General features: G+C 42.0%; 1 protein-coding gene across 1 annotated transcript in view; it reads left to right on the top strand.

Moving 5' to 3' along the window:
• Positions 1-3,781: 3,781 nt before the first annotated feature.
• Positions 3,782-12,310, top strand: part of MCMDC2 (minichromosome maintenance domain containing 2) — a 127,927-nt gene continuing 119,398 nt past the window's right edge. Inside the window, exon 1 of the mRNA XM_077270605.1 lies at positions 3,782-4,733. Coding sequence (XP_077126720.1) covers positions 4,628-4,733 — 106 coding nt within the window. The 5' untranslated portion in view covers positions 3,782-4,627. The remainder of the gene's footprint in view (positions 4,734-12,310) is intronic.

The following is a 12,310-nucleotide window of genomic DNA, read 5'->3' on the forward strand; positions in this document are numbered from 1 at the left end:
ATGGTGGGCACAGCCACATGCGGAAAGTAAGCAAATCAATGCATTCCTAGTTGTGCGGAATCCCCGCAATTCCGCAAATTTAATGAACATGTTGCTTTTTTTTTCCGCGATGCGATTTTTTTCACGGAAAAAAATACAACATTTGCACAAGAAATGCGGAATACACTGTAAATAATAGGAGGCATGTGTAAGCGTTTTTTTCGCGTTTTTATCACGTTTTTATAGCGAAAAAACGCGGAAAAAAAACCCGCGAAAAATGCTGAACGTGTGCACATGGCCTTAAACTTTTACAAGGACATTTCTCTTTTTTTTTTCTATTTTCTGGAGAGAAAAAGAAGCTGTAATCTGCTCAAGCTCGGTTGTGGAGCTGCTCTGTGGAGGCCACCTCTCATATTTATTAGGCTAGAGGCTGGATTCTGAGGCTTTCAAAAATATACTCCAGCAGATCACCAACAGTAAGAACAAATATGTTTCCATCAATTAAAAAACACATTGAATATCCAGAGATAAAGGCCCCTGCCCATACACTTTAGGATAATGTTTTAGCCAACTGTATTGACTGGTTCTGCCAACAGTCTAATGTCTGAGCGCCCAAGACAACTGATTGTCGAACAAGAATGTTGATTGCACATGTCTGATTTTTGGATAGCTAATCGCTTTGTTCTGGTGGAAACGAGTCGTCGCCAGGGATGTACAAGTGTATCTCACAAAATTAGAATATCATCAAAAAGTCAATTTATTTCAGTTCTTCAATACAAAAAGTGAAACTCATATTTTATAGTCATTACAAACAAAGTGACATGGCTCCCGAAACATCACTGATTGTGGATACTTCACACTAGACCTTTGAAATCAAGGTCCCAGAGTCTGGAGGAAGAGTGGTAAGGCCACAATCCAAGCTGCTTGAGGTCTAGTGTGAAGTTTCCACAATCAGTGATGGTTTGGGGAGCCTGTCATCTGCTGGTGTAGGTCCACTGTGTTTTATCAAGACAAAAGTCAGCGCACCCGTCTACCAGGAAATTTAAGAGCAATTCATGCTTCCCTCTGCTGACAAGCTTTTTGGAGTTAGAAATTTCATTCTCCAGCAGGACTTGGCACCTGTCCTCACTGCCAAAAGTACCAATACCTGGTTTTAAAACAACACCATCTCTGTGTTTGATTGGCCAGCACACTCCCCTGACCTTAACCCCATAGAGAATCTATGGGGTATTGTCAAGAAGAAGATGAGACACCAGACCCAACAATGCGAGCTGAAGGCTGCTATCAAAGCAACCTGGGCTTCCATAACACCTCAGTAGTGCCACAGGCTGATCACTTTTTGTACTGAAGAGCTGAAATAACTTAACTTTTCGATGACCTTCTAATTTTGTGAGATGCACGTGTGTGTAATATACTGAAGGTCACAGCCCAGTAACTTAATAATACCAGTACAAAAAAGCAGGCGGCACACTATAGTAATATAAAGAAAATGATCAATCTATTAATTTGCCATGTGTGCAAAAAAAAAAAGCAACAAAGTTTCAGCTCCAGAGAGCCTTTGTCAAGCTGTGGCAAATAACAGGTGTGGACAATATGAAAATCACACCTGAAACCAGATAAACGGGAGAAGTTGACTCAATCTTTGCATTGCGTGTCTGTACCACACTAAGCATGGAGAACAGAAAGAGAAGAGAACTGTCTGAGGACTTGAGAACCAAAATTTTGAAGAACAATCTCAAGATTATAAGTCCATCTCTAGTGATCTTGATGTTCCTTTGTCCACGGTGTGCAACATAATCATGAGGTTTACAACCCATGACACTGTAGCTAATCTACCTGGATGTGGACGGCAGAGAAATATTGATGAAAACCAAGTGCATTCAATATTGAGAAAAGAAAACCGCACTCACCATTGCTTCTTAAAAAAAGGTTAATGTCCTTTAATTCTGCGGGACCCGCAGAAGTGCTGGGATATGCGCAAAACGGTTGTTGTCCTCCTTCACTTCCCTGCTTGTTAAAGGATTGTCCCGCCACATGGAATAAAGGACATAAACCTTTTTTAAGAAGCAATGGTGAGTGCGGTTTCCTTTTCTCAATACTGAATGCACTTGGTCTTCAACACACTTTTCATGCACCACCTAGCTCATTATCAGGTGGTATGCTTTATACTAAGGACTGATTCAGACTGCAGTGAACAGTTTGGTGCGTTTTTTTTCAGTTTTTTTACTTTTTGCAAAAATGTATGAAAGGTTGCCATATACGATAGTCCGGATGGTGGATAAGCAGCCCCAATCAAGTTTCAAAGAAATTCAAGCTGTCCTGCAGGCTCAGGGTGTTTCAGTGTCGGCGCTACCTATCTGTCAACATTAGGATTAAATTAAATGAAACGCTACGGCAGGAGACCTGACTGTGCAAGGCATCATGAAATCTGAACATTAACAAAGGTTTTTGGTTGCAATGTGGTGCCCAGTGTCAGAAAGCTGTTTTTGTGTCATAGGTCTTGGGTCTTGCAGCAGGAAAATGACCCCAAAAATGGATGGAAACCAAGTGCGAGCAATGAGTCCAGATCTAACTCCCACTGAACACCTGTGGAGAGATCTTAAAATGGCTGTTGGGAGAAGGCACCCTCGAAATATGAGAGAATTGGAGCACTTTGCAAAAGAAGAGTGGTCCAAAATTACAGTTGAGATGTGTAAGAAGCTTGTTGATGGTTATAGGAAGCGATTGATTGCAGTTATTTATTCCAAAGGGTGTGCAACCAAATATTAAGTTGAGGGTGCCAACAATTTGGTCGGGGGGGTGGAATTATGTCCAATTTGTCTTTTTCTTCTCTTTTTTTGTGCTGTTTCAATACACACAAAGGAAATATATGTGTGTAACAATACATGTAAGTGCAATAATTTCCTGGGAGATATGTCCTTTTCTCAAACAACTTCAAGGGTGCCAACACTTTTGGCTAATGAACGCCCTCCCCTTAGTTAATCTTAGGGGGGTCGCATGTTAACACAGGCCCATAACATTGGATATGCTAGTAGAATCAGTATGCATTCTTGTAATTCAGCGAAAGGGTTAATGAATTCAACACGTAAGCTGTGCAGTGCACGAGCAGGTTATAACTGTTTTTTTCTAGATCTTCCTCTGTGTTCTTCCCGTTTTTTTTGTGTATTTTGATTGGCCACCTGGTACTGAGCGGGAAGAATTTTTGTGTATAAAAGCAGCTGTTTTGGGTCCTTGTCATCAGTCGACCTCAGGAAGATTTGAATATCCCACCCTCCCTCCCATTTGCTGTGTTAACCCCTTTGTCGTGTCGTTTATTTTGTGGGAAAATCGCCCGGATTCGGGTGGATTTGGACGGTTCATGGTGATTGTTATTCAGTTCATGGAAAGTATTATAAAGATTTGATGATTATAATTTATTAAATTCTTATTTGTTACCCAAAAATAAATGCCACGGCCAATTTTTATTCCAAATTAATTCCTGTGTCTTTGTTTTTATTTTACCATGGAAAGTGGGGCTTGTGTTACCATGCTGTATCTTAATTGTTTTTTGGTTATTTTCCAGCACTGTCCACATGTGAACAGGCCTTTAGAATATAACAGGTATATGTTCTATTCATGAAAAATATGATTGACTGGTTGCCTGAAAATTGGACGTCTAAGGCCTCTTTCACACCTCCGTCTTTTTTTTTCTGTCACAATGCGTCGTTTTGTGAAAAAGCGGATCTAGCAAATGTTTCTGCTGGATCCGTTTTTTTTCTCATAGACTTGTATTAGCGACGGATTGTGACGGATGGCCTTCCGTTTCATCCCTCGTGCACTGGATCCGTCGTAAAATTGCTGTCCGTCGGGCTGATACAACGCACATAGAAACTTTTTTTGTGTACGTTGGAAAATCGCTCAGCGTCCGTCATTGGCTATAATGGGAGCCTATGGACGCACGATCCGTCGCTGACAAAAGCAGGAATCCAGCAACGGATGCCGTCTTTTGAAACTAGGCATGCGCGGAAGAATTTCCAGTCATGGAAATTCTCTCTTGCTCTCTCTCTCTCTTTTTACTATTGATGCTGCCTGTATATTTCTGACAGGTCTGGGCTGTGACTGACAGGGCTGGGCTGTATATTTCTGACAGGTCTGGGCTGTATACAGTATTTCTGATAGGTCTAGGCTGTATATTTCTGATAGGTCTGGGCTGTATATTTCTGATTGGTCTGGGCTGTGACTGACAGGGCTGGGCTGTATATTTCTGACAGGGCTGGGCTGTATATTTCTGACAGGGCTGGGCTGTATATTTCTGACAGGGCTGGGTTGTATATTTCTGACAGGGCTGGGTTGTATATTTCTGACAGGGCTGGGTTGTATATTTCTGACAGGGCTGGGTTGTATATTTCTGACAGGGCTGGGTTGTATATTTCTGACAGGGCTGGGTTGTATATTTCTGACAGGGCTGGGTTGTATATTTCTGACAGGGCTGGGCTGTATATTTCTGACAGGGCTGGGCTGTATATTTCTGACAGGGCTGGGCTGTATATTTCTGACAGGGCTGGGCTGTATATTTCTGACAGGACTGGGCTGTGACTGACAGGGCTGGGTTGTATATTTCTGACACGTCTGGGCTGTATATTTCTGACAGGACTGGGCTGTGACTGACATGAGCTGGGCTCCAGTCTTTAACCATATGAGGGAAGCTGCTCTCGTATACATGGACAGGAGCCGAGGTCTACAGAAGTTTATAGAGGACTGCAAGAAATATAACGGTAAAAAAATTTAGAAATGTTTGCTCTTTTAATATACACTTATAGCGTGGTTTTGATAATTATGTAGTGTTCTTCAAACAAATAGGACCAACACGGAAGATTAACAAAGAAAATTGTTCAGAAAGTGCCATACAGGACATGCGCCATATTTGTGTGTTAGACACATTTGCCTCAGTGCACATTACAGTTTACAACTGCACAAAATGTATTAGGGCATTTGCCGTTCTTAGGCCTCATTCACACATCTATGTGTCACAGACGTTTTCTATCAGTGTTTTTTCCAGATACAAAACGTGCCCATTACAGTTCATCGGGGTTGTTCACATATAAGTGTTTTTCACACACCGTGTGTCCATGCTACATTCACAGAGACAACTGTTTTTCTCCGGTATCACTGATGAAAAGTGCTAATACAGGTCTGTGTGTCTGTGATACACACGTACATCCCACGGATGCCATCAGCGTACAGTCCGTCTGCTATTTGTATTTAGCGTTGTAGAGAATAGGAGAAGCTTTGCCATTCATCCATCCGTAAAAATCTCTGAGACTGATGGTAAAACCAGACACACAAGACGTACACTGACAACACACTGATCCAAAACACTCGGGACATTGGCGCCATTTCTTCATGTTCGGGTAATCACAGAGGTGTGAATGAGGGTTTATGGCACAAAATATAGTTGTAGAGAAAAAATGCCTGCCTTGCCTAGGTCATTGTACTGGATTTATCATAGCCCATAGCCCTTTCAATTTTTGGCACAACTTTCACCTCATAAAGCGCCCTTTAAGGGTATGCGTCCACGTTCAGGTTTGCTTCAGGCTTTGGTCACAATTTTATGCAAGTAAAATCCTGACCAAAAATGCACCTGAGGTCACTGGCAGGTCACCTGCGGTGTTCCTGCGTGTTTTTTCTCATTGTAGCAACATGCTGCGTTCTTAACCCCTTAAGCCCCGAGGGTGGTTTGCACGTTAATGACCAGGCCAATTTTTACAATTCTGACCACTGTCCCTTTATGAGGTTATAACTCTGGAACGCTTCAACGGATCTTGGCGATTCTGACATTGTTTTCTCGTGACATATTGTACTTCATGTTAGTGGTAAAATTTGTTCGATATAACTTGCGTTTATTTGTGAAAAAAACGAATATTTGGCGAAAATTTGGAAAATTTCGCAATTTTCCAACTTTGAATTTTTATGCCCTTAAATCACAGACATATGTCACACAAAATACTTAATAAATAACATTTTCCACATGTCTACTTTACATCAGCACAATTTTGGAACCAAAATTTTTTTTTGTGACGGAGTTATAAGGGTTAAAAGTTGACCAGCAATTTCTCATTTTTACAACACCATTTTTTTTTAGGGACCACATCTCATTTGAAGTCATTTTGACGGGTCTATATGATAGAAAATACCCAAGTGTGACACCATTCTAAAAACTGCACCCCTCAAGGTACTCAAAACCACTTTCAAGAAGTTTATTAACCCTTCAGGTGTTTCACAGGAATTTTTGGAATGTTTAAATAAAAATGAACATTTAACTTTTTTTCACACAAAATTTATTTCAGCTCCAATTTGTTTTATTTTACCAAGGGTAACAGGAGAAAATAGACCCCAAAAGTTGTTGTACAATTTGTCCTGAGTACGCTGATACCCCATATGTGGGGGTAAACCACAGTTTGGGCGCATGGCAGAGCTTGGAAGCAAAGGAGCGCCATTTGACTTTTCAATGCAAAATTGACTGGAATTGAGATGGGACGCCATGTTGCATTTGGAGAGCCCCTGATGTGCCTAAACATTGAAACCCCTAACAAGTGACACCATTTTGGAAAGTAGACCCCCTAAGGAACTTATCTAGATGTGTGGTGAGCACTTTGACCCAACAAGTGCTTTACAGAAGTTTATAATGCAAAGCCGTAAAAATAAAAAATCATATTTTTTCACAAAAATGATCTTTTCACCCCCAATTTTTTATTTTCCCAAGGGTGAGAGAAGAAATTGGACCCCAAAAATTGTTGTGCAATTTGTCCTGAGTACGCTGATACCCCATATGTGGGTGTAAACCATTGTTTGGGCGCAGGGCAGAGCTCGGAAGGGAAGGAGCGCCATTTGACTTTTCAATGCAAAATTGACTGGAATTGAGATGGGACGCCATGTTGCATTTAGAGAGCCCTTGATGTGCCTAAACATTGAAACCCCTAACAAGTGACACCATTTTGGAAAGTAGACCCCCTAAGGAACTTATCTAGATGTGTGGTGAGCACTTTGACCCAACAAGTGCTTTACAGAAGTTTATAATGCAGAGCCGTAAAAATAAAAAATCATATTTTTTCACAAAAATGATCTTTTCACCCCCAATTTTTTATTTTCCCAAGGGTAAGAGAAGAAATTGGACCCCAAAAATTGTTGTGCAATTTGTCCTGAGTACACTGATACCCCATATGTGGGTGTAAACCATTGTTTGGGCGCAGGGCAGAGCTCAGAAGGGAAGGAGCGCCATTTGACTTTTCAATGCAAAATTGACTGGAATTGAGATGGGACGCCATGTTGCGTTTGGAGAGCCCCTAATGTGCCTAAACATTGAAACCCCCCACGAGTGACACCATTTTGGAAAGTAGACCCCTTAAGGAACTTATCTAGATGTGTGTTGAGCACTTTGACCCAACAAGTGCTTCACAGAAGTTTATAATGCAGAGCCGTAAAAATAAAAAATCATATTTTTTCACAAAAATGATCTTTTCACCCCCATTTTTTTATTTCCCCAAGGGTAAGAGAAGAAATTAGACCACAAAAGTTGTTGTACAATTTGTCCTGAGTACGCTGATACCCAATATGTGGGTGTAAACCATTGTTTGGGTGCATAGCAGAGCTCAGAAGGGAAGAAGCGCTATTTTACTTTTCAATGCAAAATTGACTGGAATTAAGATGGGATGCCATGTTGCGTTTGGAGAGCCCCTGATGTGCCTAAACATTAAAACCCCCCACAAGTGACACCATTTTGGAAAGTAGACCCCCTAAGGAACTTATCTAGATGTGTTTTGAGAGCTTTGAACCCCCAAGTGTTTCACTACAGTTTATAACGCAGAGCCGTGAAAATAAAAATATTTTTTTTTTTCACAAAAATGATTTTTTAGCCCCCAAGTTTTGTATTTTCACAAGGGTATCAGGATAAATTGGACCCCAAAAGTTGTTGTCCAATTTGTCTGGAGTACGCTGATACCCCATTTGTGGGGGGGGACCACTGTTTGGGCGCATGACAGAGCTCGGAAGTGAAGGAGCGCCATTTGGAATGCAGACTTAAATGGATTGGTCTGCAGGCGTCACGTTGCATTTGCAGAGCCCCTGATGTACCCAAACAGTACAAACCCCCAACAAGTGACCCCATATTGGAAACTAGACCCCCCAAGGAACTTATCTAGATGTGTTGTGAGAACTTTGAACCCCCAAGTGTTTCACTACAGTTTATAACGCAGAGCCGTGAAAATAATATTTTTTTTTTTTCACAAAAATGAAATTTAGCCCCCAGTTTTGTATTTTCACAAGGGTATCAGGATAAATTGGACCCTAAAAGTTGTTGTCCAATTTGTCCTGAGTACGCTGATACCCCCTATGTGGGGGGGAACCACTGTTTGGGCGCATGACAGAGCTCGGAAGGGAAGGAGCGCCATTTGGAATGCAGACTTAAATGGATTGGTCTGCAGGCATCACGTTGCATTTGCAGAGCCCCTGATGTACCCAAACAGTACAAACCCCCCACAAGTGACCCCATATTGGAAACTAGACCCCCCAAGGAACTTATCTAGATGTGTTGTGAGAACTTTGAACCCCCAAGTGTTTCACTACAGTTTATAACGCAGAGCCGTGAAAATATTATTTATTTTTTTTTTCACAAAAATGAAATTTAGCCCCCAGTTTTGTATTTTCACAAGGGTATCAGGATAAATTGGACCCTAAAAGTTGTTGTCCAATTTGTCCTGAGTACGCTGATACCCCCTATGTGGGGGGGAACCACTGTTTGGGCGCATGACAGAGCTCGGAAGGGAAGGAGCGCCATTTGGAATGCAGACTTAAATGGATTGGTCTGCAGGCGTCACGTTGCATTTGCAGAGCCCCTGATGTACCCAAACAGTACAAACCCCCCACAAGTGACCCCATATTGGAAAGTAGACCTCCCAAGGAACTTATCTAGATGTGTTGTGAGAACTTTGAACCCCCAAGTGTTTCACTACAGTTTACAACGCAGAGCCGTGAAAATAAAACATATGTTTTTTCCCACAAAAATGATTTTTAGCCCCCCAAATTTTTATTTTCCCAAGGATAACAAGAGAACTTGGACCCCAGAAGTTGTTGTTCAATTTGTCCCTAGTACGCTGATACCCCATATGTTGGGGTAAACCCCTTTTTGGACGCACGGGAGAGCTCGGAAGGGAAGGAGCACTGTTTTACTTTTTCAACGCAGAATTGGCTGGAATTGAGATTGGACGCCATGTCGCGTTTGGAGAGCCCCTGATGTGCCTGAACAGTGGAAGCTCCCCAATTCTACCTGAAACCCTACCCCTAACCTCACCCCTAACCGTTTACTGAACATTTTCTGACAGTCATAAGTGCCACGTATTTAAGAGCCACGTATTTAAGAGCCACGTATTTCAGTGCCACGTATTTCAGTGCCACGTATTTCAGTGCCACGTATTTCAGTGCCACGATATTTCAGTGCCACGTATTTCAGTGCCACGTATTTCAGTGCCACGTATTTCAGGCACTGAAAAATACGTGGCACGTAAATACTTCAGTGCCACGATATTTCAGTGCCACGATATTTCAGTGCCACGATATTTCAGTGCCACGAATTTCAGTGCCACGAATTTCAGTGCCACGTATTTCAGGCACTGAAAAATACGTGGCACGTAAATACGTGGCACTGAAATACGTGGCACTGAAATACGTGGCACTGAAATACGTGGCACTGAAATACGTGGCACTGAAATACGTAGCACTGAAATACGTGGCACTGAAATACGTGGCACTTAAATACGTGGCACTTAAATACGTGGCCACTGAAATATCGTGGCACTTATATACGTATATACGTATATAAACGTATATTTCAGTGCCACGTATTTCAGTGCCACGTATTTCAGGTTAGGGGTAGGGTTAGGGTTTTTTGTTTTTTTCTTGTTTTCTTGTGTTTTTCTATAAAAACGCATGCGTTTTACCGCGTTTACATGCATTTTTTCACACATGCGGTTTTTTTAAAAAACGCATGCAGATAAAAACGCAAGTGTGAAACCAGACTAAAAGACGCTTTTTATAGCAAAAAAGTTTTTGCGTCTCCACATTTTGAGACCTATAATTTTTCCACATTTTGGTCCACAGAGTCATGTGAGGTCTTGTTTTTTGCGGGACGAGTTGACGTTTTTATTGGTAACATTTTCGGACACGTGACAGTTTTTGATCGCTTTTTATTCCGATTTTTGTGAGGCAGAAAGACCAAAAACCAGCTATTCATGAATTTCTTTTGGGGGAGGCGTTTATACCGTTCCGCGTTTGGTAAAATTGATAAAGCAGTTTTATTCTTCGGGTCAGTACGATTACAGCGATATCTCATTTATATCATTTTTTTATGTTTTGACGCTTTTATACGATAAAAACTATTTTATAGAAAAAATAATTATTTTGGCATCGCTTTATTCTGAGGACTATAACTTTTTAATTTTTTTGCTGATGATGCTGTATGGCGGCTCGTTTTTTGCGGGACAAGATGAAGTTTTCAGTGGTACCATGGTTATTTATATCCGTCTTTTTGATCGCGTGTTATTCCACTTTTTGTTCGGCGGTATGGTAATAAAGCGTTGTTTTTTGCCTCGTTTTTTTTTTTTTTTTTCTTACGGTGTTTACTGAAGGGGTTAACTAGTGGGCCAGTTTTATAGGTTGGGTCGTTACGGACGCGGCGATACTAAATATGTGTACTTTTATTGTTTTTGTTTGTTTTTTTTAGATAAAGAAATGTATTTATGGGAATAATATTTTTTTTTTTATTATTATTTATTTAGGAATTTTTTTATTTTTTTTTTTACACATGTGGAAATTTTTTTTTTTACTTTTTTACTTTGTCCCAGGGGGGGACATCACAGATCGCAGATCTATCAGATCCGCGATCATACTTTCATCGGAGCAGGCTGCAGCTTTCATCTGCAGCCTGCTCCGACCCGGAAGTGCTCCCTGCAGGACCCGGATACAGCCCCTCGGCCATTTTGGATCCGGGGCCTGCAGGGAGAAGACGTTCGGTACGAGGTGAGTACATCACCTTGTACCGATCGTCTCAGGGAAGCCCGCAGGGAGCCCCCTCCCTGCGCGATGCTTCCCTGTACCGCCGGTACACCGCGATCATGTTTGATCGCGGTGTGCCGGGGGTTAATGTGCCGGGGGCGGTCCGTGACCGCTCCTGGCACATAGTGCTGGATGTCAGCTGCGATATGCAGCCGACACCCGGCCGCGATCGGCCGCGCTCCCCCCGTGAGCGCGGCCGATCGCGTATGACGTACTATCCCGTCACCGGGAATTAAGGCCCACCCCACCTCGACGGGATAGTACGTCATACGGGCTTAAGGGGTTAAAAAAAGCACCACATGTGCGTTTTTGCGGGAGAAACGCATGCGTTTTTTCCTGCACAGTGGAGACGGGATTTCATTAAATCCCCTCCACTATGCTGTAACATCTGGACGCTGCGTTTTTGACGCTGCGGCTCAGCGCTGCGTCAAAAACGCAGCGTTTCCTGAACGTAGACACATACCCTAAGACTAGATAAATCACCCCAATATCAAGAGCACCTATCCCTAAAATAGTCCTGTAGAATATAATAAAAAGGGCAGCTCACAAATTTTCATTACATGTTCTGCACCCAGTTCTACAAGACGATAGATGATTAGCTGCAGTGGTCCCACGACACAGCTATGTCATGTGACCTGCAGGCAATTACGTTGTTGATAAAACTAGAAGAGCGCCGCTGCGGGTGGTGAGTATTCATTGTTTGTAAGGGTTTTTTTTCCTTTTTTTTGTTCACAAAAGTGAACAAACGAGTTTCCTGAATTCAGAAAAACCCTGCAGTTTATTAAGAAAACAAAACTGGCCTTTATTCACTATTCCTTGGCCCAGTACACAGTCTCTGCTGCTGCTCCCAGAGTCTCTAAGGGTATGTGTCCACGTTCAGGATTGCATCAGGATTTGGTCAGGATTTTCCATCAGTATTTGTAAGCCAAAACCAGGAGTGGAACAATTAGAGGAAAAGTATAATAGAAACATATGCACCACTTAAGCATTTATCACCCACTCCTGGTTTTGGCTTTCAAATACTGATGAAAGATCCTGACTAAATCCTGATGCAATCCTGAACGTGGACACATACCCTAAGGGTATGTGCACACGTTGCGGATTTGACGCTGCAGATTTGCAGCAGTTTTCCATGCGTTGTACAGTACCATGTAAACCTATGGAAAACCAAATCCGCAGTGGAAAAGCTGTGATTTATTTTCGGCAGCATGTCAAATCTTTGTGCAGATTCCGCAGCGTTTTACAC

Source organism: Ranitomeya variabilis, chromosome 6 (genome assembly GCF_051348905.1).
Source record: "Ranitomeya variabilis isolate aRanVar5 chromosome 6, aRanVar5.hap1, whole genome shotgun sequence".
Taxonomy (NCBI): domain Eukaryota; kingdom Metazoa; phylum Chordata; class Amphibia; order Anura; family Dendrobatidae; genus Ranitomeya; species Ranitomeya variabilis.